Source organism: Loxodonta africana, chromosome 19 (genome assembly GCF_030014295.1).
Source record: "Loxodonta africana isolate mLoxAfr1 chromosome 19, mLoxAfr1.hap2, whole genome shotgun sequence".
Classification (NCBI taxonomy): Eukaryota; Metazoa; Chordata; class Mammalia; order Proboscidea; family Elephantidae; genus Loxodonta; species Loxodonta africana.
Window position 1 is genome coordinate 81,611,843 of NC_087360.1, and position 27,861 is coordinate 81,639,703.

The 27,861-nt window shown below is 44.8% G+C and overlaps 1 protein-coding gene across 1 annotated transcript in view; it reads left to right on the forward strand.

Moving 5' to 3' along the window:
- The window catches only part of LOC100675480 (acyl-CoA synthetase long chain family member 1), a 67,411-nt gene that overhangs the window by 16,594 nt on the left and 22,956 nt on the right, over nt 1–27,861 (forward strand). The window contains exons 2-7 of the mRNA XM_010592535.3: nt 6,288–6,514; nt 17,531–17,645; nt 21,527–21,591; nt 25,443–25,544; nt 26,814–26,913; nt 27,135–27,313. Of these exons, the coding sequence (XP_010590837.2) occupies nt 6,320–6,514; nt 17,531–17,645; nt 21,527–21,591; nt 25,443–25,544; nt 26,814–26,913; nt 27,135–27,313 (756 nt within the window). The 5' untranslated portion in view covers nt 6,288–6,319. The remainder of the gene's footprint in view (nt 1–6,287; nt 6,515–17,530; nt 17,646–21,526; nt 21,592–25,442; nt 25,545–26,813; nt 26,914–27,134; nt 27,314–27,861) is intronic.

The following is a 27,861-nucleotide window of genomic DNA, read 5'->3' on the forward strand; positions in this document are numbered from 1 at the left end:
ACCTGGGTAAGGGTGGTGTTACAATCCCACCCTAAGCCTCTTAACATGAAATTATAATCACAAAATGGAGGACAACCACACAATACTGGGAATCATGGCCTAACCAAGTTGACATGTATTTTGGGGGGAGGAAGACACTGTTTGAAGGTGCATAGTCAAAGAATTTGGATAAAATGTTCATGAAATGTGATTAGAAAAAAAACAAGATTTCAAAAGTAGTTTATTTTATCATGTGACTTAAATATATATAGTTTAATGAATGCAAAAACTAATAAGTAGACATTTGACCATTTGATCTACATCCCTTAAAGCTTACCCGTTCAGGTTGGGTATGTTATATTTGGGAACTCCTTATCTTGGGGAATATATGGTAGTTGTAGCCAGTGGCCAATATGAACCAGTGACCCTAACCTTGCTGGTTATACTTGCCTTTAAAAGTTTTGTGTCCCACTCTCTCTCATAGCTTTGGGAGGGATGGGTAGGGAGCGGCTTAAGCATAGAATTATTCAAGTAGACTTGAATATTTCCGTAAATCAATGTTATAAAAGCAGGGCAGCTCTGCTTTGTTTCTCCTTTTTTTCTCTTCTAGGGAATCCAATCGATGATTCATAAGATCACTTTAATGAAAATTAAGTGGGTTTAACATTGATTATAGCAGTCCCTGGCTGGTGCAGGCGGTTAAGCACTCGGCTATTAACTGAAAGGTCGGTGGTTCGAATCCACCCAGAGGCACCTTGGAAGAAAGGCCTGGTGATCTACTGCTGAAAAATCATCCACTGGAAACCCTATGGAGCACAGTTCTACCAGCTCAGTGGCAACTGATTTGCCTTTTTTTTTTTTTTTTATTAAGTTGATTATACCCAGCTGGAAACCCTGGTGGCGTAGTGGTTAAGTGCTACGGCTGCTAACCAAAGGGTCAGCAGTTCCAATCTGCCAGATGCTCCTTGGAAACCCTACGGGGCAGTTCTACTCTGTCCTATAGGGTCGCTATGAGTCGGAATCGACTGGACGGCACTGGGTTTTTTTTTTTTTTTTGTTATACCTAGCTGGGAAGAAAAGTCCCAAGGCGGTGGGTAAAAATACCTGCTCACTGTGCATGGGATCCCACATCTACCCACATGGTCTTTCTGTTCAGAATGAGAGATTCCTGTAGCGAATGAGGTCTGGCAGTGACTTCTGGTTTCCTCTCCAGCTGTGCGGCTGCGGCATCTTCGTGGAGCCCTGGTGCATTCCTCCCGCCAGGCATAGCTTGACTGCTCTTTTGGTTCCAGAGGCGATGGTTTAAGCAAATCTAGCTTTAGGTAATTTGCCAGCTAGGGTTAAGGAGCACGAATCCAACGGTTTTAGAGTGGTAAATTGAAAGAACAGCAAATGGTCTGGCTGCTGCTGTCTTGTTCCTCCCCAAAGCCTGCGCTGTGCCCAGCTAAAAAAAAAAAAAGTGCAGAACAAAGGGGGAGCTTTCAGCCTTCTGTAAATAGCCTATTGTACAAGGGGAGGAGGCGTTTTGCCAGCTTGGCTTTTCTGCTTTAAGGAAAGATGGCAGGACTTCTTAATTTGCTGCAGCTGGGGCAAGGGTGCTGTTTATGTGGGTTTCTCTGAGGGCTACATTCCTCTTGAAGTATTCTATCAAACTGTTATTATTCAGCTTGTTGAAAGCTTGAGCAACTTTAGGAGAGAAACATCCAGATCACCTGCTTTTTGGTTTGTAAATGACATGAAGAAAGTAAAATGTTAATGTGAGTGTCAGTTTGCAGAATTGCGGGATGTGTGTGTGTGTCCTTAGAGAATGATGACCTTGTGAATCACCTCTGGCCCTACCACCTTTTTTATGGTACAAACCAAATGGTAAGAGGTGAACCTTTGTGTGCAGAGGGCCTTGAACTCACATGTTAAGTAGGTGGGGTGACATTTACATAAGATGTGAGTCCCTGGGTGTGAAAACAGTTAATGCGCTCAGCTGCAGCTGAAAGGTTGGAGGTTTGAATCCACCCAGAGGCACCTCAGAAGAAAGGCCTGGCCCTCTACTTCTGAAAAATCAGCCCTTGAAGACCCCGGGGAGCACAGTTTCTACTCTGATACACATGGTGGCGCCATGAGCCTGAGTCGGCTGGAAGGCAGCTGGCGTGGTGGTGTTGTGTAAGACATTGAGAATCGAGATGGATCTCAGATGCTGAACGCTCATAATGCCATGGAGTGGTGGTGCTGGAAGGACCCTTAGAAATCACCTGGTCTGATGGTGCCTAAGCTGGGGTGGAATGAAGGGGATTTGTGAGCCCCGTATGCATATAATTACGTGGGTGTTAGCAGTGGAGAGGGTCAGTGGCCCAACAGAAGTTAAGAATGGTTTGTATGGAGGAAAAAGCATGATTGTGGAGTCAGGTGGATTCCCAGTCTTGACAAGACACCTTGGGCAAGCCTCTGAGTTTTTGATCCTGGTTTCCTTGTATGTAAAATAACACATTTTGTTACTGTGATGTTCAGATAGCATACAGGACGTGAAAGCCTTTCCTAAACACTAAATCCTATTTTGTTGTTAGCTCTTCTGTACAGTGTTTGGGCAGACCAAACCCGTTGCCATAGTTAAAACACCATTAGAATAAGAATAAAATCTGTCTCTTGAACTTTAACCTTTTGTTAGCTTGCTACAGACCTGTTAGGACTGATTCTTAAAGTGTGGTGTCTTTGTTTACCTACAGCATTTAGAGGTCCTTTTTTTTTTTTAATCTGTCTGGGTTTTTGGGTTTTAGCCTGTCTGTCTTTGAATGTAGGTTTGCCTCCATTTTAAATATCCCAAGTATCTGTTTCCTTAATAGCAATTAAACAGAAGGGAAGTTATTTATAATGTTACGAGTTTCGTAATTAAGAGTTCTTTACATGCATCTAATGAGGTATTCTCTTAATTTTTTTCTTGCTTTTTAAAAAATAGGCTCTAGTTTTCCTATGTACATTGACCAATTTGTTCAGCGAAATCGGTTTGCAGCTTGTTACCTGGCTGCCAGCTAAGAAGCGTGAATTAAACTCCTGTAGCTTATCATTATCACCCACTAAAGATAAGAATTTGATTGGGTTTAAATCCTTAGCATTACAGATTCGTACCGAATAGATGCTCCTCCATCCATGCTACTAAAGCTGTAATTTTCTGGGCTTTTTTTCAAGTTTTATTCTCTAGGTTTATTAAACTTTCTTAGTATAAACCCGTTGCTGTCAAGTTGACCTACAGGACAGGGTAGAACTGCCCCATAAGGTTTCCAAGGAGCGGGCTGGTGGATTCAAACTGCTGACCTTTTGTTTAGCAGGCGAGCTCTTAACCACGTAGCCGCCAGAGGTCCTTCTTAGTACAGTGCTGTGTGTAATCGGCTGGCGCCAGTGCTTAAAATAAAATGAATCCCCTGCTTATGGCTGTTGGAGGAGGTATGCAGAAGAACGGTTACTTCACATCTCACGCAGGAGTGTGGCTCCATTGAACAAACCCTCGTAAACTCTAAGTTCACACAATCTGGGTTTTATGGAAATGACTTCAGTGACTTTGGGGAGGGGAGAGAAGGGCCTGAGTGTTTGTGTAAGGGCTGGGTAGTTTCTTTTCAGGCTTGGGGGGTAAAGACAACTATAAGATGGAGTGATTTGAGGGGAAGGAGAACTTGGGCATTGTATTTGTGAGTTTGCTTTCCATTTATAGAGCTGCAATGTTGTATTGTTGCTGTGTCCTCTCGAGTGGATTAAGACTCAAAGCAAGTTTATAGGACAGAGTAGAATGGCCCCATAGGATTTCCTAGGCTGTAATCTTTACGGGAGCAGGTCATCAGGTCATTTTTCCTTTGGAGCAGCTGATAGGTTTGAGCTGACCTTTTGGTTAGCAGCTGAGTGCCTTAACCATTGCACCACCCGGTTCCTGCAATACTGTTTACGAAATCTGACAGCACAGTGCTGAACCTGGGCTTAATTTGTCTGCTTCTCCTTCAAGTCTGAGGGTAAGCATCACTTCCTCAGAGAAGCCTTCCCTGATCTTGATTTTACAGGGTCACACTTAACGCCTTGCAGATAACGCGTGTTTAATTTTGTATCCTTGGCACTAGATGGTTAGCCCCGGCCGTGTCATTAGCATTATTTCTCCAGCCCCTAGCACAGTGCCTGGCACACACTAGGCACTCAAGTATGTTAAATGACTGGAGTAAGTCAGTTCCTATGAATTCATCTAGAATAAATCTGTTTCTTGCGTGGTGTGACGTATGTTGGTTAGACATGCCACCCAACATATGATCATTATTTCGATGGTTTTAAAAAGTACGTCCATTGTCTCTGTTTATTGGGAAGCTGAGCACGAAGAACACAATGTCTGTTTTCAGAGCTGTCACTGGCGGTGACACTGACTGATGCCTGTCCCTGCCCATGGGTGAAGTGGTGGGGTGACTCTGCTTCCAGCTCCTCATTGGCCATGGGAGGCAAGTATGGATTTTGTCTGCTAGTTACCCTTAGCCCAGTGGGCAGCAGCATGGGACTCGGCTTGTGACTAATGCCCTGAGGGATGTTGGCAGGCCCGGTAAACACCCGCTGAGCTCTGCTGGCCGCACCCCCCACCCATGCTGTCTTCTCTTTCTGCCGTAGTGTGTCACCTAGCAGTCAGCTCTTGGTGGCCCAGATGGTGAGTAGTTTTATAAGGGCTGGTGCTTTCTTTCCAGAATTATGACCTGAAGAAACTCACTTATCTGTTCTTTGTTTATTGTCATGTTAAAGCCTCAGAATTTCCCGTGTGTGTGTGTGTGTGTGTGTGTGTGTGTGTGTACTTACACAAGAGCTGGCTGTCACAGTAGAAGATTAAATGAGCTGAACACAAACATTGTGCTGGTTCCTCCCGTGTCAATGGCCAGTAAAAACCGGGTGATATTCTGCTACTCTGTGAAATAATATACTATCATAGACTTAAATTTAAATGGATTTCTGTATTTGAAAACAGAAGTACATTCTGTCTTGTGACCTAGCTGTTAAAAAGAACACGTTGTTATAAGTAGCTCACAAATACCATCTGAACTTACAGTTAACGAGTTAACAGTTATTGCCATGTCAGGAGTTTTTGAGAAAACCTTTTCAGACTATTTCCTATCATTTCCTTCCCTTTATTCCCAAAAAACTTTAGGGCACAAGTATTCATCAGTAATTTTCTAATTAGACTTACTGTTATTATCTGCACTGCACATTTATTCTTGATAACGTGTAAATGTGTAAATTGTAACGTTCAGTTTGAGGCTTTACTGTGTCTTGAATTCTTCTGGGTGGTTTGGATTCTTCATTTCATTGTAAGCTCCTTGTAGTAAAGCATCGTTTTAATTACTTTTGTTCCTCACTGCTCTGTACACAGGACTAATCACAGCGTGTTGGTAGAGGAAATAGTTATACCTAACTTTTGGAGCATATTCCAGTGGTTGGCACCATTCTGAGCACTTAAGACGTGAATCCTTTAGTCCTCAGAACAGCCCTGTGAAGTAGAGGCACTGTTCCCATCTCCATGTGTAGATGAGGAGACTGGAGTAGAGTGAGGTGAAGTAATTCGCTCAGAATTACACAGCTAATGAGCTGGGGAGCAGGATTTGGCCCCAGAATCTAGGATCTTAAATACAGTTCTATATTTTCTCCCAAACACTGTGCTTGCAGTCTCTCTCTGTAGATACTTGATGGTTAATTTAAAATTTATGTGCACCAGTTTCTTTCTTTTAGCTATAATATCTAGGGGAATAGAAGAGAAAATGATTTGATCAGAATAGCATTTATATTATTGCTTTTGGGGTGTGAAGAGCGTGGGAGAGGTGAGAGACACTGACATTTAGATGGGTCTGTTTTACCGGTTGGGGAGCTTGGTGGAGAAATGGAAATGGAGGCCTTGAGGTGGCTTAGGCTTATTTGTGCCTCTTCACGCTTACCCTCTTTAGCAGTGATAATGAGAGTTGAGTGTCCTTGATTAGGTGGAAGGAACCAGAGATATATTATCAGGGAAGAAAATGGAGACTTATGTCGCGTATTTGAGCAGTTTTTGGCAAGAATTCTTTGTGTGTAAAGCCTTTCCAATGTGGTTAATGGAAACTTTACACAGGACAATAGAGGAAAAGAACTGGAATGAACTTCTGACATATTTTTAGAAAAATGGAATTTGACTGAGAGCAAAAGAACTTAACCGTAAGACAAGGATTAAAGTCTTGCTTGTACAGCCTGCCGTCGAATTAAACGGTTGGCCTTTAGGAGTTCTGCAGAAGAGTCCTACCTCCCTGGAGTGATATGACGTTTTTCTCTTCCAGCAGAATTCAGCTTAGAGACCCACTGACACAGGACAATGCAGGCCCATGAGTTGTTCCAGTATTTTCGAATGCCAGAGCTGGTTGACTTGCGACAGTACGTTCGCACCCTTCCAACCAACACGCTCATGGGCTTCGGAGCTTTTGCAGCACTCACCACTTTCTGGTACGCCACGAGACCCAAAGCCCTGAAGCCACCATGCGACCTCTTCATGCAGTCCGTGGAAGTGGCGGTAAGTGGAGGTGGTGACCTGCCATGGGCCCATGGGCGTTTTCTCTGCAATTCCCCAGACTCCTTAAGCTGCATTGAAGGTGGTATTGATACAAGATTACAGTCATACTCGGTTGTTTGTGTGGGTACTTTGTAAACAGAAATGTGCTCAACAAACAGTTGTTGATGATAATAAACAGAGGTGAAGGCCAAAATATAGGGCTGAGGGACAAATGAGGTGATGTTGATGTCTACCCAGGTCTCAGTGTGGTTCATTCCGGCAGTCACATGGAGCTTCTGTCTATGCTAGGCACTGTGGTAGGCCCAGAGAATTCTGTGAGGGAAAAAGACAGGCACAGAGTCTCTTCTTGAACAGGGGTTTAGTTCATCAGAGAAGAGAGACAGAAAAATTTCTCTTGTGGTATATCTAATCCTTATGACACGTCCCCAAGCTGTCAAAATGGACTCAGATTTCCAATAGGATAATACAAAACCAAAGACTTGCCAAAATAATATGGCCATAGAATTTAGGGCAGGAGATGACTAAACGGGGGCATCTCAGAGGCTTCTAAATTAGAGTTGATGAGTGCCATGTGTATGACTTGCGCTCGCATCATGCCTAAAATTAAACCTGAACGCATGTTGTACAGTTACGGCTTAATGGGTGGAATGGCATAAACCAAACCAAACCCATTGCCGCGAGGTCAATTCTGACTTATAGTGACCCTAGAGGAGACCCTGGTGGCATAGTGGTTAAGTGCTACAACTGCTAACCAAAGGGTCGGCAGTTCGAATCCACCATGCGCTCCTTGGGAACTCTGTGGGGCAGTTCTACTCTGTCCTCTAGGGTCACTATGAGTCGGAATCGACTCGATGGCACTGGGTTATAGTACAGAGTAGAACTGCCCCATAGGGTTTCCAAGGTTGTAAATCTTCACAGAAGCAGACTGCTGTATCTTTCTACTGTGCAGCAGCTGGTGGGTTTGGACCACTAACCTTCCGGTTAGCAGCCGAGGTCGTAACCACTGCACCAGTGCATTGAAATTACCCTTCCAGAGGGATTCTTAGTGCCCCTGCTCTGCCTCCCTTCCCTTCTTACCCTCTTCAGGGTTAGGAGTATATGTGAGGGGTTGAAAAGATGAAGAAGCCAAGTTCTCAGTGGTGTTTTGCTTCTTCACCTCGTCTTTGTAGTTGCTAGGTTTCTTCTACCCAAGTCAGAATTCTGGTTCAGCATTTATTACTTTCAGCATACACACAGAACAGCAGTGTTGTGGAATGCAGAACTGCCTCATGTTCCACTTTATAGATTTTGAGGTGAAAGGTCTTCCAGCTTTTTCCCGGGCTGATTCCCACTAGGAGGAGAGTGTGTGTCCTTCGAGATGAAGCCCTGGGCTGACTAATAGCTTTTTGTTATTTACGAGATTTTAGTTCTTTGTTTTGTTTTAGACAATCTCCTGGATTCATTAATGTGAAAGTCTTAAAACATATAAAAGATACGTCAGTCTAATTCACGCCAAAATATAAAAATAGAATGACTGAACTGCTGGGGAAAGTTGACTTTCTATTTATAAAGGTAACAGTATTTTACCTTAGCCAGTCATATACCAGTAATGACTAGAGTTTAACTTTCTCTGATAGGTATGTGTGCTGTTTTGTCATTCCTTCTCTCTGGCAGAGGACCTAAAGTATCCCAGTAGCATTGGTGTCACTATGAAGAGGGTAGTTGGCAAGCGTAGGTACGGATGAGACATTTATAATTTAGCAGTGACTTTATAAAATGCCTAATTATTATATGAGAATTGTGGGGGCACTCAAAATGTAATTTTTAAGTTCCACTTTAGCATAAAGTCATTAAAATAATTATGCAAGCTCCCTATAGAACAATTTGAAACTACAAATAAGCAAAAAGAAAACTAAAATCCCCCATAATTTCACTATCTGGTTATAGCCTTTCTCATACTTCCCTTTGCTTGTAGGAATAGATATAACTCTGATTTTCAGAATTCACAGACCTTAGGAATAAATGCTGAACTTACTTTGCCTTTTTTGGAAAGGACTTGAATTGTTGAATTTGAGAATAGTTCTCGAGTTACGGTGCTCAGTAATCGTAGATGCTCACCTTTATGTGGTTAGCATTGCCGTATGGATGGATAGGAAGGGCAGGAGGAGAGGTTGTCCAGGAAGGGTAGGTGGGGTCAGCGGGGGCGTCACTCACTCTCACTGACACAAGCCAAGGGGGGTCTGTGGAAGGAGTGTCAAAGCACCTGTCAGACAGAGGCATTAGACTCTGGAACCTGAACCAGGTGGGAGGTAGCCGGTGAGAACTAAGAGGCAGGGAGAAATATTAGGAGCAGCCACAGCGTCTGGCTGTTTCTGTGGAGACATTTGTAAATAGCATGACTCCCGTCTCTGGGGAGCTTTGGAACAGTGAACCAGAAGTGCACGTGAGACTCGGGAAGAATCTCCTAGTTTGATGCTCTGGCTTCATATACGTCAGTAATTCTCGTGTAAATCTTAACTGCTTTTAGCCATTAACTTTCATTTACTTAACATTTGCAATTGTAGGTTTCCAGTCACTATTCCCTGTGGCTCATTTTCCCCAGGTCCTGATTACAGGATGATTGTGCCACTGATAAAATATGGGCAAAGAATTGTCCTTCTAATTTTGCCTCTAGCAACTTTGCTGATATGGTACCCAGAAAATTTTTGAACAAGTTTTTCTGAAAATTGTTATAACATTTGAGGGCATTTTTGGCAAGCAATCCTAGCAGTTGGGCAGTGGGGATGGGCTGGAAGCAGGTGTACGCGATAGGGGTGTTTTGTTGAGAAATGGTACTTTGGTAGCGTATACACGTCAGCGTTTTGGTACCTTTAGGTGACTTTAGCACCTTTTCTGAAACTTCAGGGGCTTCTTAAAAACAAACCATGAAAAACCTTGCTAAATTACATTTTCTTGCTGAAGTCACATTTTAGGAAACTTAATTGAGTTTCTCTTTAATGTGTTGTTAGACCTGTCTGCTAACTTAGAAACATTTCTTGGAAGTGACTAGTGGTTTGAAATAGGTGGGAAGCAATGGCGGATTTATAGAAAACAGCGCCTGTGACAGTTAATGTTAAATTGCTGAGTGGTCTCTCACAGCTGGCCGTGGGGACCGCGACGGCCGGTAGAGCTGGCCGTGGGGACCGCGACAGAGCTGGCCGTGGGGACCGCGACGGCCGGTAGAGCTGGCCGTGGGGACCGCGACAGAGCTGGCCGTGGGGACCGCAACGGCCGGTAGAGCTGGCCGTGGGGACCGCGACGGCCGGTAGAGCTGGCCGTGGGGACCGCGACGGCCGGTAGAGCTGAAGATGGGAACTGCGATGGCCGGTAGAGCTGATCGTGGGGACTGCGATGGCCAGTAGAACTGAAGATGGGAACTGCGATGGACAGTAGAGCTGAAGATGGGAACTGCGATGGCCAATAGAGCTCGTCGTGGGGACTGCGATGGCCAGTAGAACTGAAGATGGGAACTGCGATGGCCAATAGAGCTCGTCGTGGGGACTGCGATGGCCAGTAGAACTGAAGATGGGAACTGCGATGGACAATAGAGCTGAAGATGGGAACTGCGATGGCCAGTAGAGCTGAAGATGGGAACTGCGATGGCCAGTAGAGCTGGCCGTGGGGACTGCGACGGCCGGTAGAGCTGGCCGTGGGGACTGCGACGGCCGGTAGAGCTGAAGAGGAGAACTACGACGGCCGGTAGAGCTGAAGATGGGAACTGCGATGGCCGGTAGAGCTGAAGATGGGAACTGCGATGGCCAATAGAGCTCGTCGTGGGGACTGCGATGGCCAGTAGAACTGAAGATGGGAACTGCGATGGCCAATAGAGCTCGTCGTGGGGACTGCGATGGCCAGTAGAACTGAAGATGGGAACTGCGATGGACAATAGAGCTGAAGATGGGAACTGCGATGGCCAATAGAGCTGAGGATGGGAACTGCGATGGCCAGTAGAACTGAAGATAGGAACTGCGATGGCCAGTAGAGCTGAAGATGGGAACTGCAATGGCCAATAGAGCTGAAGATGGGAACTGCAACGGCCAGTAGAACTGAAGATAGGAACTGCGACGGCCAGTAGAGCTGAAGATGGGAACTGCGATGGCCAATAGAGCTGAGGTTGGGAACTGCAATGGCCAGTAGAACTGAAGATGGGAACTGCGATGGACAATAGAGCTGAAGATGGGAACTGCGATGGCCAGTAGAACTGAAGATGGGAACTGCGATGGCCAATAGAGCTGAAGATGGGAACTGCGATGGCCAATAGAGCTGAGGTTGGGAACTGCGATGGCCAGTAGAACTGAAGATAGGAACTGCAATGGCCAATAGAGCTGAGGTTGGGAACTGCGATGGCCAGTAGAACTGAAGATAGGAACTGCGATGGCCAGTAGAGCTGAAGATGGGAACTGCAATGGCCAATAGAGCTGAAGATGGGAACTGCAATGGCCAATAGAGCTGAGGTTGGGAACTGCGATGGCCAGTAGAACTGAGGTTGGGAACTGCGATGGCCAGTAGAACTGAAGATAGGAACTGCAATGGCCAATAGAGCTGAGGTTGGGAACTGCGATGGCCAGTAGAACTGAGGTTGGGAACTGCGATGGCCAGTAGAACTGAAGATAGGAACTGCGATGGCCAGTAGAGCTGAAGATGGGAACTGCAATGGCCAGTAGAGCTGAAGATGGGAACTGCAATGGCCAATAGAGCTGAAGATGGGAGCTGCGATGGCCAATAGAGCTGAGGTTGGGAACTGCGATGGCCAGTAGAACTGAAGATAGGAACTGCAATGGCCAATAGAGCTGAGGTTGGGAACTGCGATGGCCAGTAGAACTGAAGATAGGAACTGCGATGGCCAGTAGAGCTGAAGATGGGAACTGCAATGGCCAATAGAGCTGAAGATGGGAACTGCAATGGCCAATAGAGCTGAGGTTGGGAACTGCGATGGCCAGTAGAACTGAGGTTGGGAACTGCGATGGCCAGTAGAACTGAAGATAGGAACTGCAATGGCCAATAGAGCTGAGGTTGGGAACTGCGATGGCCAGTAGAACTGAGGTTGGGAACTGCGATGGCCAGTAGAACTGAAGATAGGAACTGCGATGGCCAGTAGAGCTGAAGATGGGAACTGCGATGGCCAGTAGAGCTGAAGATGGGAACTGCAATGGCCAATAGAGCTGAAGATGGGAACTGCGATGGCCAGTAGAGCTGAAGATGGCATCTCCCGTCTGGAGGGGAGATGAGAGGGTAAAGGGAGTTAGAAGCTTGTGAAATAGACACGAAAAGAGAGAGTGGAGGGAGGGAGTGGGCTGTCTCACTAGGGGGAGAACAATTGGGAGTGTGTAGCAAGGTGTATATAAGTTTTTGTGTGACAGACCGACTTGATTTGTAAACTTTCACTTAAAGCACAATAAAAAAACAAAAATTGGGGGCAAGTTAGCCAGTTAAATAGTGAGCGTGAGTTAAACCTGACCATTCCTTGCTGTTCTGTGACCTTGATGGTTCAGCATGTTGGGTTCTAGGTATTTTTTAGATAACCTTTCCAAGTGCTATTGTAATTCAGAAATTTTGGGGAAAGGGAGCACCTATAGGCTGGCCTTTCAAAGGCCCTGGTTTGTTGTATCCGATCTGGTGTTGCTGGAGATGGGAAGTGATGGACAGAGATCTCTGAAAAGTTGCTGGATGGAAAGGTCGTTTTGTGCCTGTTTGTCAAAAGAAGCGGGTGATGTTGGTCTGCTCAGGCTGGGAAGCCTGTGAAATCGAAATGCTGGGAAGAGTGTATTTCACATGGAGAGAGTTGGAAGGAGAAAAAAAAAGTCATTTTCCCTCAGGGCTGTGGTTCCACGAGCTGTTCCTCTCCCTAGAGACGGGTGTAGCATTAAAACCCTGCCAGGTATTCAGCAGTCTCTTTATAAGTTTCTTGGTTCTCCCTCCCAGCTTTTTCGCCCTCCCCTTCATCATTTTCACCCTTCCCCTCTCTTACTTGTCTTCCTCCTTCTAACCCCCCTCTCTGTCTCCTTAGAGGGAATAAACAATAGTAACATGATGGTTATTTAATTGTTGATGTTCTGTAGATATCCATTTTATAGATTGAGAAGAATGAGACTACGATTTATAAAGCTTGAGCCTTTCCATCCCCAAGAAATCCTCAACTATAGAATTTACTTTGTATTAAACATGGGAGTGGCCTGAAATAACTCACCATGAAGTATTCCTTTTTTTCCAATGTTAGCAAGAGCTCTAGACTTGGGAAGCCGATGATACTCAGATATTCACTGTTGTCCCGCCCTTACAACCCCCCTGCCTTTCCCGGTCCTGAAGGGGAACTTGAACTTTTATTTCCTAATTCAGCCCATATAGGGAGAATGAACTCAAGAGGAACGTTAACTTGTGTAGATATTGCAGAATATGCTTGTGACCACTGATTTGACTTTAGCATCTTTGACTCACAATGTTTTATTTTTTTAAACGGGGAAAACTATGTTACCACATTATAGAGTCTGTAGCAGAAGAAATAAATAGACCCATAATCCTTCCTTACTCACAGTCTTAATGCGTATCCAGTCAGGGCTGTCTGCTCAGCTGGCCCTGTTTCTTAGCACGACCGAAACCCCCACCTTCACCATCCATCTGTAGGTTATGTCAGAAGGCCATAAAGGCAAACTTCTAAGGATTTTTCATTTAAGTAGATGTGCCTAGAAATGGCCACGTGCTTGAATAACCCAATAATGAAATCTCCTTTTCAAATGGCTCTGTTCTGAAACACATACAGACATTTGGGGCTACAGGTGTTACAGCCGTGCTTCCCAATACTACGAGCGCATTCCCTCACCTTTGTAGGTCGCCAGCCTGGGTGATGCAGGTGGTTAATGTGCTTGACTGCTAACGGACACGTTAAAGGTTCGAGTCCACCCAGAGACACATTGGAAGAAAGGCCTGATCTACTTCCAAAAAAATCAACCATTGAAAACCCTGTGGAGCATAGTTGTAGTCTGACACACATGGGGTCACCATGAGTGAAAATCAATTCCACAACATCTGGTAGAAAACCCAGTGTTTAAGTGTAACATCTCCGGTCAGTGAGAACTGACACACATCAAAAGTGATGACTCTCAGAGGAATGTGTGATAATTTCAGAGCACAGACCTTGCGGCTTGGCGCCTTCCCTCCCTGTTTATCCAGCCTTCTGTCCTGAAATTGGGGTTTGCCCTACAGTTAAGTAGCAATGTACCTTTTACCCGTTTCACCTGTGCTTCATTGTTTCTTTCGGCATAGATACTGTTTACAGCTTCACCTTCAGGCTTTTGCTGATTAGACTTAGTTGAATAATAATAAATATCTTGTCTTCAGGTTGCTTTATCAAGGTAATGGCTTTCATTGGGAAACAATTAACTTCACTAACTTTGATTTGGCTATTTTACCTCCATGTTTCTCAAAGTCTAGAAGAGTATATGCCAGCAAAAAATTAGCCTAGTCAAAGAATTATATAGCCAAAAGTTTTGTTATAAAATGCTACTCTAGAATGGTGATTTGCCCAAGAATTGGGAAGTTGAAAGACTGTCTTGAAGGAGTGTGGTCTCCATAATATCCAAAAAATGTGTATATATATATATATATATATAATATCCAAAGCTAAACTTAATCTCTTTTTTCAAGCACCCCCCAACCCCATTTTCTATTGTTAAGATGGAAGCACTCTCTTCTCCGCCTCTGATTCCCCCTCCGATTCCACACCCGGTCCCTTGCCAAATCGCATTCATCAAAGCCGTCCTGTGTCTGGCATCAGTGTTCTCATTCCCCCAGCCTGCCCTGTCCAGGCGTGTTTAAGTTGGTTTCTCTTTCATCTCTTCCCCTCCATCCAGTTGTGTTCCTTGTAAGTTTCTTTTTAAATCATTACTGGTTGTTCACCATTGATCTGCTCCGGCACTGTGGTTCTCAAACTTGAATGTGCACCCGAATCGTCTGAAGGGCTTGTTAGAATACGCATTACCGAGTCACACTCCCAGAGTTTCAGATTCGGTAGGTCTGGGGTAGGGGCCTGAGAATTTGCTTTCCTAACATGTGGTAGGTGGGCCCAGAACAGACTTGGAAGACCTCAGCTCTAGGGTAATCCCGAGCTCTTCAGATACCTCCTCGTGTTTCTCATTCTTACCTACCCTGCGTACGTCTACTCTGCCAGAGCTCCAGCCAGACCCAGGCTCTAGAAGTCCCTCTGGTCACTTAAGGATAAGACTTGGGCTCCTTCAGAACAAGCTTTTTGTTTGAGTCACCCGATTCCCACCTGCCCCCATCTACAGGTCTGAGAACCACTCAGCAGAATGCAGAGGGAGGGTGGTATTACTTTTGAAGAGATACCACTGAGGAATACCACAAATGTATTAGTGTCCTGATGAGAGGGATAGAAGACACCATTGTAAACAGTATCCTGAGGACCTGCCCGTGGACTGCAGGGCTGCCTGCACGTTCAGGCCACGCTTTGACAGGCAGAGTTAGTTGGCGCTAGTGGCCAGGAAGCAGTGTTAGTGGCTGTCAGTGCCCCTTCACCATGCACACCTCTTACTTCCTCCTTTTTTACCGCTTCCCACTCTCCCTATTCACTTTCATTCTGTCCCCCTCCATTTGTCTCTGCCTACCTTAGCCTTGATGTCCTGGATCTTTTCGGTGGTTCCCTGGGTTGAAGAGGCTTCTGTTCTTCATATATATTAAAAAAAAAAAAAAAAAAAAAAGAAGCCAAACCCAGTGCTGTTGAGTCAATTCCAACTCATAGCGACCCTATAGGACAGAGTAGAACTGCTCCATAGAGTTTCCGAGGAGCGCCTAGTGGGTTTGAACTGCCAGCCCTTTGGTTAGCAGCTGTAGCACTTAATCACTCCACCACCAGGGTTTCCTCTGTTCTTTATTGCTTCTGAAGCTTAGTCTGAGTATTTGTTGGAGTAAAGAAATAGGCTAAGAAGGACTTGTAATTAGGGCATTTATAAGGTGTCTGAGTAATATCTTACACATTGATATTTTATAGAAAAATTCTTGTGTAACTAAAAGTAACCCTGGAAGTGAATACATGGTAACCCCATTTTACAGAAAACAGACTCAGAGATTAAGAGATAATGTATGATACAATAGTAAAGAGATTTTTCTATTTTTATGCACATGAGGAATAACTTTTATAAAGTAGCATGTTGTAGTTAGTAATTACGTTTAGAATTATAGCTGTAGGTATTTGAAAGTTTCTGCTAAGATAGAAAAGGTTATGTGTTGATTAGACTATATGCTTAGGTGCTATTTACTCTAGAAAACTATTAGGAGTTTTAGATCAAGGGTTAAATACACATATCTGGCACATAGTAGATATTCAATGTGTATAAATGTATAAGTATAGAAAAAAGGTCTAGAAAGAACTCACCAGACTGTTAATAGTGGTTAGTCATTTTTTCCTTGGTGTATTTCTGTACCATTTAAATGAAAGAAAGAAAAAAAAAAAAACAACCAGAAAACGAAAATGATGGCATATAAGTTATAACTTGGGGGAAACGAAAAGAAAGAGCTTGTGGGGGGGAAGTGAAGAGTCCAAATTAAAAAAAAAAAAAAAAAAATAGCATCCGTGAAACCTGATGTGGCAGACATTACCTTACAGACGGTTCCTTGTTGGGTCTTCCCTGGAATGTATCCCCCCGCCCCCGTCATCTCTGCCTTCCCCAACCATCTGCTCTTTGAGACCCAGCTAGAATGCCTCCTTCTTCACAAAGTCTTTTACTTTCTCCTACTTTTGAACCACCCTCTCTTATGGTACCAGAATTCCTGTATTGTTGTCTAATTTCCTCTGAGAAAGTGTTTTCTGACCATTGCAAATGTGAAGGCTCCTCCTTGAAATTAAAAAAATATATATATATATGTATGTATTTGGTTTTTACTTATCAGTCATCAGTCTCTAAAGAATGTTTGGGGTTCCTATGGGTACCTGGACCCTTTGCAATATCTCTGTGGCCTCAAAGGACTCCACAGCCTGACAGGTTGAGAACCACTACCTCCTAAGACTGCTGTTGCTACCCTGTGAGGACAGGAACTGTCTTATCTGTGGTAGCTTAGCAGACAACAAATGGCACTTACTGAGCCAACAAATGACAGTAAGTTCCAGAAGGGCTCACATGGATACCAGGTCTGCATGCTTATGAGGTACGTAAATCAAGCTAGTAAAGATGTCTCTCTCCGCCAGTACATTTTGTAGTTGATGATTTTAACTGTTAAATACTATATGAGAAACCGAAGTTCCTCACAGATTGTATTGCAGTTGGTGAAGAGGTAAAACAATGGAAATGATATGAAAAAGAATATAGATAACAAAGGGAGTCAGTGGGATTCAGGGTAGAATTCTCACCTTTGACTCCCAGCCCATGTGCCTCAGGTGCAGCCTCCACCTGTCTGTCGGTAGAGCCTTGCATGTTGCTATGCTGCTATACAGGCTTCAGTGGTGTTTTCCAGACTAAGACTAGGACGAAATGTCTGACAGTCTCCTTTGGAAAATCAGTGAAAACCCTATAGATCTCAACAGTCTGCTCTCTTGTGCATGGGGTTTTTGTGAGTCGGGAGCTGACTTGACAGCAGCTAACAGCAACAACATGGAGATAAAACTGAACAAAGTGCCATTTCCAAAAGAGCTGATGATGGCAGTAGTTTGAGAATGATCACAGCATATGTGGTGGTGGCAAGTTTGCAGCTTCTCTCCTGCTCTTTCCTCTTGTTTGGCAGGACTGAAGTTTGTAGGGCTATGGACCTCTTTTTTTCCCCCCTGTTCAGTTGCTTCCTTTCCTCAGGGGTCCTCTTAGCCCTGCTTCCTTCCAGGTGAACCATTGATTGATATTAGCGCAGCAGCAGCCCCTGGGCTTCAGTCATTCACAAATACCAAGCAGTCCTGCAGGAGCCTGGGCCGGGGCAGGGGGCAGCGTGGAGAACCCACTGGGCATGCAGCTGGGTTGATTGCTCCTTCTAACATGCTCCTCTGTTTTTCTTTTTCAATAGGGTAGTGATGGTGCTCGAAGATCCGCGCTCCTTGATAGTGACGAGCTCTTGGTGTACATCTACGATGATGTCAGAACATTATATGAAGTCTTCCAGAGGGGTATGCAGGTGTCAAGTAAGCGTTTTCCTTAATTTGTGACGAATGCTGCATGTTTTTCCTTAAGAAAAAATAGGAAATACGTAGTTTTCATTAAGAAAAGTAGGTTGCTCACGTCTGTCTTTCTCCACGCTTAACGTTTCCAGAGTGAGTCCCAAAGCATGTCAGACCATGTAAGTGTTCCCTGTGGAAAGGGGTTCTGCTCTCAGACATGTTTTCAGCATATTCTGTATTTGATTAGCTCATTATAAGCTCTGACATTTCCTGCAATAAAGAGACCCTGTTTAATTGGGCCTAGTCCAGCATTTTTCAAACTCACTTGACCATGAAACTCATAAGAACTGACATCCCAAGGAGGCAGCATTGCATCAGACACTGTTGGAAATGTTGGCTCATGGAATTACACTTAATTACTAATTGTGGCACAACTACCTGGCATCTGCCTTCCTTTCTACCCTCTCTGCTTGCAGGCCTCTCGGGAGTTGCACTCAACTTCCTGCAAAGCCGTGATGACCCTGCTTTTTCATGACCCCAAGCGTTTGTGTACTTTTGCCTCCTTGCCATCCTCAGCCAGGGTAGTTGATGTATTCCTACTGATCTTTTAAAATTCATATCACTTTTTTTTTTTTTTTTTAAAGTCTTTCTAGTCTGTCATTTCATCCCCACTTTCAAGTGAGGGATTTTACACCATTTCCCTCCCAGCATCTTACACCTACCTCTGTATCAGCACCTGCCCATATCGCTGTGTTTACCTGCTGTCTGCTGCACGAGCCTGTGCTGGAGAACAGGGCAGCGATCAGTTGTCACGTCTCTCAGCACCTGCACGGTGCCTGGCACACAATAGCTGCTCCACCGAGGTGTCCTCAGTGAAGGGAAAATACCCACCGCTCTCCTCCCTGCCCTTTTTTGTTTTAACCTCTTTCTTTTTGCTTGTACCAGGTTCCTCTCTATAAGTGGTATTTAGAATCCATGTTTTGTTATTTAAATCTTTTAGTGCTTAGCTTTTACTTTTGTCACTGCTAGCTAGATTGTGTTCACTTTAGAGTCAGGGACTCTGTGCCTTTGCTTTCTCTGTCCCTACAAGATGTCGCATAGTATGTGCCCTTGTTTTCCACTTGATGTTAGTAAAGTTGGGTTGCTTAGTTCAGTGTGTCTGCCCTGATAATCCTGATACCTAAAAACTGAAACCCTGGTGGCGTAGTGGTTAAGAGCTATAGCTGCTAACCAGAAAGCCAGCAGTTCGATTCCAGTAGACACTGCTTGGAAACCGTATGGGACAGTTCTACTTTGTCTTATAGGGTCGCTATGAGTCAGAGTCATGGGTTTGGTTTTGGGTGGACAAGTGTATATATTGAGGCAGATTTGTTAAGCTGTACTATACAGGGAAAGTAAACTTATGTGTTATTTGTGAACTTCTTCAAAGTCAGTGTCAGGGTTAGGGTTTATCTGTGGTAGTAAATATCCATGAGGTACAATAGCCTAACATGGCTACTTGAAGGGGTGTGTGTGTGTGTGTGTTCTTCACCACAGCCACAAAGCGTATTGTTGGATGCTCTCATGACTTCCATTATATTCTGACTCTCCCACGATCTTAAAACAAGTTTTATAACTTTTTGGGGCCACTTTATCTCTACTTGGAGAATGATACTTCATATGTGAATGTTTCAGAGAAGTTGAAAAATAAGTTCAGTCTTCCTAATCTATACTGATTAGAGGGGACTGCTTTGTAGGTCACTTTTTGTTTTTTCCCTTTTTTCAGAGCTTTTTATTCCAAGATTTCATTTTCTACTATAGGAGTAAGCTTTTACAGGCGAGCAAAAGCCAACATGCGAGTAACATGGTCAGAAGTTTGTTGAATGGTGGGAGAACCCAGCTGAGTTTTTAAACCATACCTAGGAAGCCATTTGTAAGGATTGAGTTCCCTCGTTATCAGTGGTTCTCTACCTTAGCCGCTCATGAGTGTTACTGGGGAATCTTTTTAAGAACACTAAGGCCTAGACCCCATGCCTGTCCAATTACATCCGAATGTCTGTTAGTAGGGCCTAAGTATAGTGTTTTTAAGTTTCCCAAGTGAATCTAGGGGTTAATTACCACCATTTAGTGCAGGAGTCAGCAAACCTTTTCTGTGAAGAGCCAGATGGTAAATACTGTAGGGTTCGTGGGCCATACGATCTCTTACGACTACTCCACTGCAGCCTCAGGTGAACAGGTGAGTGTGGCTGTGTTCCAGTAAAACAGTATTTACAGAAACAGGTGGAAGCCTGGTTTAGCCCCTGGCTGTAGTTTGCCATCTCTGTTCTTGAGGAATAAAAGTGTATAATTGCATATGACTAGAGTATTTTTTTTCTTCTCTGTAAACAACATCTGATGGAATTTGTCATGTGCAGCCCTGTCTTTGTTACAGGCCCTGTAAATGGACCAGGGTCTGCAAATGAAGCCCGCCTGGCGCTGCCTTCTGTTTTTGTTGGAACTGCTGTAGAATTAGCAGAGAAGGCCGTGTGGGGAGAAGGGGGTTGGACAGGCCTGGTTCTCCCGGCTTCATAACTGGTTGTTGAATCTACACATACTTTACACTTCTCTAGGGCCTGACTGTGTCAGAGGGCCAGGCTGGCCAGGGCCCTAGATGGAACCATTCTCTGCTTTTCTTCCCACTTCCCCTAGCCCCCAGCTGGGTCAGATCACCTAACTAACACTCAGAGCTGGGGTCTGAAGCAGGAAGTGTTAGGCTCTCCAGACAGAAATGCAGATACCGTGGTCAGATGGGAGATGACCACACGTCCCACGTCGGATTTCCCCATGGAAGGTGCTGCTTTGCAGGTTACGTTTTAATAGGGCAACACGGAGCTCAGGTTAAGGAACGTTCCCGTCTATCGTCAACGCTGATCAGCTCAACGCAGCAGCCATTTTTAGCTGGACAGAGCTTTCCCTTCAACAGCCAGCCCCTCTGCCTGTGCTCAGAGTACAGAGTGAACGTCATCAGTTTGGGGTTAATCTGTAGAAAGACACTTGGAGAATTCCAAATAGAAATGGTTTGGGATTGTCGTTGTTACTGTGCTGCCAGTCCTTAAAACCAAAAACCGGTTGCCGTTCAGTTGGTTCCGACTGGTGGCGACCCCATGTGTGCAGAGGAGAACCGCTCCTTAGGGTTCTCAAGCCTGGGACCTTGCAGATGTACGTCACCAGGCCTTTCTCCTGAGGTGCCTTTGGTGGTTTTGAACCGCCAACCTTTCAGTTAGTAGTTGACTGCTTAACTGATGGTGCCACCCAGGGCCTCCATGTGCTAGTCCTCAGGGTGACTAAGTCTGTGACTTCTGTTTCTTCCTGCTGATTCAGGACCTAATTTGATTCAGGACACATCCTGGGAGAGTGCTGTTTCTTAACCTTTGCTTTCATAAATGCCCCCCACCCCCCCTCATTTTGCATCTTTTCTTGATTTTTGTTTCTCTGGAATCAAGGCTTCATCCATACAATTAGGATTCCAGGCAATTCTTGATACCTTTGATCATCAGAATTTGGGCACGTAAAAATTACATTTTCCTCCTTGAACTACAGCACCCTCCTAGGGTTTCCATGGCTGTAAGTCTCTACAGGAGACCACCACCTTTCTCCTTCGGAACCAATAGGGTGTTAAAGAGAAGTTCACAAACCGAGTGTCCAAGTTGTATTTGCCTTTTCTTCTCCCCCCCCGCCCCAGCCCCCATTCTGCTGCCCTGTTTAACAAACAAACAAGAAAACAAAGCATCAGATGAAAACCGGAGGGGGAGCATTTCCAGTCTGGACCTGTTTCTAATCTGAGGACCTGATTCTTTGGAGGAGGAGGTGGAATGCAAATTAAAACCTAGAATTATTTATACCTGTTAAACTCATCTTTTGTTTTTTCATTGCTTTTTCTTTTTTAGATAATGGGCCTTGTTTGGGCTCCCGGAAACCAGACCAACCGTATGAATGGCTTTCGTACAAGGAGGTGAGTTTTCTGGCTTGTGTGGATTACTTGCAGGCTGTGGTGCTTGAACACCTTAGTTCTTAGAGCCTTAGAATGTTAGGTCTGGAAGGTTTCTAGAAAGTATATGTGCTGGACTAGCCTAGCTTTGGGATCAATGTGGAGCATCCAAATAGAGAGAAGCTTTACCCAAAGATTTAGGAAGGACTAGCTGAGTGATTTAACCGATGGCTCAGAGCACTTTCTTTCAGAACTGACGTGGATACGCTGGAATTAGAATAGAATTGTAAGACAGAGTTCTAGACAGGTGCTTGAGGCCGATAACTTCTCGCAGACCCCCTGGGAGTAGGGTTACTCCTCTCCCCGGAGGGGTGCTGGAAAAGTCTAGAAGCTCAATCCAGAGTAACCCTCTCATGTTATAGAAGAAAAGGAAAACATGCCTCAGGAAGGGCTATGACTCAGCCAAGGTCACAGCCGGCCAGTGGCAGAACCAGGACCAGAAGCGAAGCCTGTGGCCGTCTTGTGGGCTTTTCCGGTTCGTCGTGCTAATGCTCAAAGCTGTCGATGACCACCTTGAAACTGGGGTGACATTTTAAACCCGGGGCAGCTCAGGGAACAGCATAGATGTCCAGAGGAGACACCTGTGTTGCTGTCTGTGTTGCTGTCTGAGTGCAGAGCTGGGTGTTTTTACTCTTGTCACTCTTTAGTCCCCAATGATTCACTGCTGTAGCGGTTTAAATAGGAGCTCGTGGATCACTGGTGGCACAGCAGGAAGATACTGGTTTTTATTTTTATTTTTATCACTGTCCTGACAAATCTGCTTGCCTCTGCTTTCCCCAGTCCAAGCGGGACCCTGAGGACACGCAGAAGCAGCGGCCAGGGTCAGCCTGGCTGTCCTTTGTTCCCAGCCAGCCGTCCAGGAGACGGCTTTCTGGCCCTAGTCCCCTGCTTTCCCCAGTCCAAGCGGGACCCTGAGGACACGCAGAAGCAGCGGCCAGGGTCAGCCTGGCTGCCCTTTGTTCCCAGCCAGCCGTCCAGGAGACGGCTTTCTGGCCCTAGTCCCCTGCTTTCCCCAGTCCAAGCGGGACCCTGAGGACACGCAGAAGCAGCGGCCAGGGTCAGCCTGGCTGCCCTTTGTTCCCAGCCAGCCGTCCAGGAGACGGCTTTCTGGCCCTAGTCCCCTGCTTTCCCCAGTCCAAGCGGGACCCTGAGGACACGCAGAAGCAGCGGCCAGGGTCAGCCTGGCTGCCCTTTGTTCCCAGCCAGCCATCCAGGAGACGGCTTTCTGCCCCTAGTCCCCTGCTTCTCCTGGCTCTAGGAGCAGGTAACCCTGGGGCATTCATGACTATGAATTAACTCCCTCCTTTCAGGTTTTGTGTGAAAGATGTTCTTAGTACTTGGTGTATTTGGGGTGGAGTGTCCACTGGGAGCCACAGAGTCCCATGTGTGGAAGAGCACCTCTTGGTCCCACCCGTCATCTGGGGGAAAAACAGCACAGTTGCTGTGTAGTTGACTCTTGACTCACGGTGACCCGTGTGTGTCCGAGCAGAACTGGGCCTCCAGGGTTTTCAGTTTTTCGGAAGTAGATCACTAGGTCTTTCTTCTTGGGCATCCCTGAGTAGGCTCGCCCAGCACACAACTGTTGGCGGTCAGCAAAATACAGAAGGCCTTGTTTTGTGTAGTGTTTAATCTCTTTCAAGAGAGTGACAAGGTGAAGTAGCATATCATAACCTTGCCTGTGGAAGGAGCAATGAACTGTATCTCAGGTGACCAGAGGGATTTATTTTGCCTTACCAGAGCTAAATAGCTGATTCCCATCCCTAGAGTTTCCAAGATCCCTCATTTTCAAAAATGGTATGAAAACAGTTCACATGGAAAACGTCGGGCATAGATCATTGCGTGATGACCCTGAGGCCTCACAGGCTACTGGTGCTTTCTGGATCACCTCTGTTACGTTTGTTGGCTGGGAGAGGGAAGACACGTCCGTTTCAAGTTGCATTTTCAAGGCAGATTGAAACCTTTGGCATTTCTATGTATCAAACCTGCAGTGGGGGCTGGTAAAGACATAAAACTGGACTTAACTGAAGCCAGCTTAGGACTCGTACATTCAAGTCATTTTCTTCACTGCCCAATACAGGGAGTCTCCAACTTAGGACGTATTTGAGTTACCATGGACTGCGCTTAACGACCGTCTTTTTTTGTGTGTGTGCATCTTATTGGTGGTAATGGAGCCCCGGTGGCATAGTGGTTAAGAGGTAGGACTGCTTAACCAAAAGGTCGGCAGTTCGAATCCACCAGCTGCTCCTTGGAAACCTATGGGGCGGCCCTACTCTATCCTGTAGGGCCACTGTGAGTCGGAATCAACTCGAAGGCAGTGGGCTTGGTTTGGTTTATTGTTAGTAATATGTACTACATACAGTGTTGCAGCGTGTGGTTTGCTGATGTTATCATTCTCAAATGCAGTGTTTCCAACCCCCAAAGACAAATAAAAATTGGATTTTTAAAGCTAGTGATAATGAAAGGCAATAATAATGAAAACTAAAAAAAAAAAAAGAGGGATTTGACTTTTGTCAGAACCGACTTATGATGGAGGAGCCGTCAGATTGGAACCCCATCGTAAGTCGGGGACTACCTGTAATTCTGACCTTTTTAGGGGCTATAAACCCTTGAGGGAAGGCATGAACCCTTTTTCTATATACATAAATGTGTGCATATTACCCTAATAAGCTTTGCAGACAATTGCAGGTAATTCACAAGTTATGATTCCTTAAGCGTAAGCAAGAGTTGTGAAATAGCTCGTGGAATCTGAAGGTGATGAGCATGTTAATGCTATTCTTGCCACCACCTCACCAGTGCCAGTTGTGGTTGCTCCAGGTGGGGCTTGGGTTGGTGCTGTGTGCCAGACCAACAGGATTCCAGGACAGGCATGGGTGTGGCTTTGTGTCCTGTGGGTGTGGGCATGTATGTACCCTTGATAATTCACCAACTGCGAATAAGAAAAGAACTCCTCATTTAAGACTTTTAACAAATTATACTTTATTTGGGATGGGTGTGTGGAAAGGATAGGGGCGGGTATATTGCTCTAATTTTTGTGTATCTACCTATTTTTGCTTAGTTGCGATAGTGATAGTATACATTTTTATACTTATTTTACATAATATCTTTACAGATGGTCTGCTAAATTAGATGTCTTTGTAATTGTAATATTTATTAGGTATGTAGCATTTTCTGAGAGATTTACCATCATTTACTGAACTATCCAGCCATTGGTCTCTTTTTTCTTCATAGTTTTACAGTTGTAGATGGTTTTGAAACATACACCTTTGTACATAGGGCTTTTTAAAACCTGCTGTCCTAAGATTGAATTATTTTCTAAGAAACCATTCTCAAGAATGAAATTGTGGAACCTAATGATGGCAGCTTGTTCTTATTTCTTTAAGGTCTCTCAAAAAACTTGCTTTTTTTGTGTTTATACCAAATGACATGTTTTGGCTGCTTTGCTGCTCTTTTTAAATACCAAAATGAAAAAAAAAGTTTTCCGTTCCTGTTTTATAATTTAAAAAAAACTGAAATAAAAAAAACAAGTATGTAAGAAACTCTGACATAAACAGCCGTGGCCTACAGTTGTTGGAATGAAATTGCTTTGCAGAAGGAAGCCTGTGGTCAGTTCTTAATAGTGAATTCTGGTGCACAAAACCCTATTTTGTAAAACAAAAAATTGTAAATAAAGTCGTACCTGCATGTTCCTTCCGGCTGTCTCCGTGCGGCACCACTTGCAAGCTGAAATATTGGACTCATCCGTCAGTCAGCAGGAAGCTTTGTTACTCAAGATGGGGCCTGAACTGCTACTGATTTTTTTTTCCTCCCTGTTTTAGGTTGCAGAATTGTCAGAATGTGTGGGCTCGGCGCTTATCCAGAAGGGCTTCAAGGCCTCTCCAGATCAATTCATTGGCATCTTTGCTCAAAACAGACCTGAGGTACAAACCCTTAGGCACCTACTGTATGAGGCTTTGATAGTTCTCAGATACAAACCTTGAAGGAAATAAGAGTGAGGAGGCAGAAGCAATGTCAGGAACGAGGGCGTCTTCTCATCAAACAGCATTGTGTCTGTATGGGACTGAAGCATAGAGTAGGGTGTGGAGTGGCAGGAAAAGAGGCAGAAAACAGAGGTAAGAGCCAGGCCATGGCTTCCTCGTGTGCCCTTACTAATACTAAGCTGGGACCTGACCACAATGTTGGAAGCTTGAAAACCGCTTCAGGAAAAAAAAGAAAAAAACTATTCAGGCCAAGGAAGTGAGTGTGCTCCTGCCCACGGCAGCCGTGCGTTCATTTATGCTGTGTGTTAGGGTTCGGCAGAAGATTTCATTTGAGAAGTACAGCCAGAGGTAATGGGGTGCACTGAGGAATTAAAAGAGTGATCTCACCAGATTCACCTTTTAGGAACATCAGTTGCTATGTGACTGATGAATTTAGAGGCAGGGTGAACAGTTACTATATCCCTTCTTGCCTTCGTCATTTTTCAGGGGATATTTTACCAAAAAGGTTTTTCCACTTAGGCAAGTATGTGCCCACCTTCTCCTGTTTCCAGGCCATATGCAAACTGCTCCCAGATTTAGGTCTCTCAAACTTTACAGCCGTTGTTTTGTCTGAAAAGATTCAGTGGCTGCACACTGCCTGATGACCAGAGCCAGATGCCTCCATGACCAGAGCCAGATGCCTCCGTGACCACAGTCTTCCTCCGGCCTACCTCTCCAGGCTCATCTCTCCCTGCTTCCCACCTGGAACTATCCTTGTCAGCCCAATCATAGTACTCCCTGACCTTCCTTCCTCTGTTGGAACGGAGTAGTCCCCCACTGTTGGAGTCTTCTTACCTTTCTTTCCGAAGAGAAGTTCAAATCCTGCTTCTCTTGCAATGGGCAGGCTCAGTTGCCTCCTCCACGAAGCCTTCTGCATCCACCTTGGCCCTTAATGGGCTGTCCCATCTGAGTCAGTCACTGTCTGTATGATGATTTTTTTCATATATTTGCCTCTATTCTTCAGGCAACTTGCAATCTCTTTTTAAGAAGGGCACAAGGGTTTTGTTCTCATTATGAATCCCTCATGGTGCCTGCTGTGTAGTAGTAGTTACAGAAACGTTTATTTCACAATATCAAATGTTTTCACATTGAATCTTTCTAGATTATTGTTCTCCTTGGAGTGATTATATTGTAACATCTTGTTTTCTCCCCCTGACCTTTACTGTTTAGTGGGTGATTATTGAACAGGGATGCTTTGCTTATTCCATGGTGGTGGTTCCACTTTATGAAACCCTTGGATCAGAAGCGATCACATACATAGTCAACAAAGGTACGTCTGTGATCTTGGGTTGGACATGAGCCTAGTTCTTGGATAGATTCAGTGGCTTTATATTTGCTTGTATTTGATCTGACAGGGCTTTTTTATTTAGGTGAACATCTACCATTTTATTCAAAGAATGTAGTAATTAAAATAATCTTATACCAGATATTATAGAGTCAAGCTTTCAGGATCCCAGAACTTTATTCCTCCCTGAATCTCTTCTTTTACAGCTGAACTCTCTCTGGTTTTTGTTGACAAGGTAGAGAAGGCCAAACACTTATTAGATGGTGTAGAGAATAAGTTAATACCAGGCCTTAAAATCATAGTTCTCATGGACTCCTACGGCAGTGATCTGGTGGAACTCGGCAGCAAGTGTGGGGTGGAAATCATCAGCATGAAGGCATTGCAGGTGAGTCGTTCTGCCCAGCTTGTGTCTCTGAAGGGCCTCCTTGAGGGCTTCTTGGCTCAGATGTGATATCCAGTGAGGCCATGCAATCCCAACTCTGGCTGGTAGTCGTAGCAACTCATAGAAGATGTAGAGTAGAACTTTCTATCTCATTATTGGAAAAACAGATTCCACATGCATGCCTGTGTGCCAATCAATATAGCACATCCGAGAGAAAACACTCATAAAGTGAGTTGCAGCGCTCACATATTTATTCTAAAAAAAAAAAAAAACTAGAGAACTGTAAAAATGGCGTGGGGATAGCGTCTCACCTCCTCTAACTTCACAAGGGGGAAGGAGAATCAAGATTAACAGCCCAAGGCTGATGATGCCTGAGAGGTGAAAGTCAGACATGGCTTCAAGTTTTTACCAATTCTGACATCAACCGTCCCCCTCCCATGGCACTCTCTACTTCTGTACGGAGTTTGAAAATTCGTTGCAATGGTCATACAAAACTCACAGACCATACTCACAACTATGGGGGGTTTTATTAGGGAAGTAACAGGTTGCCA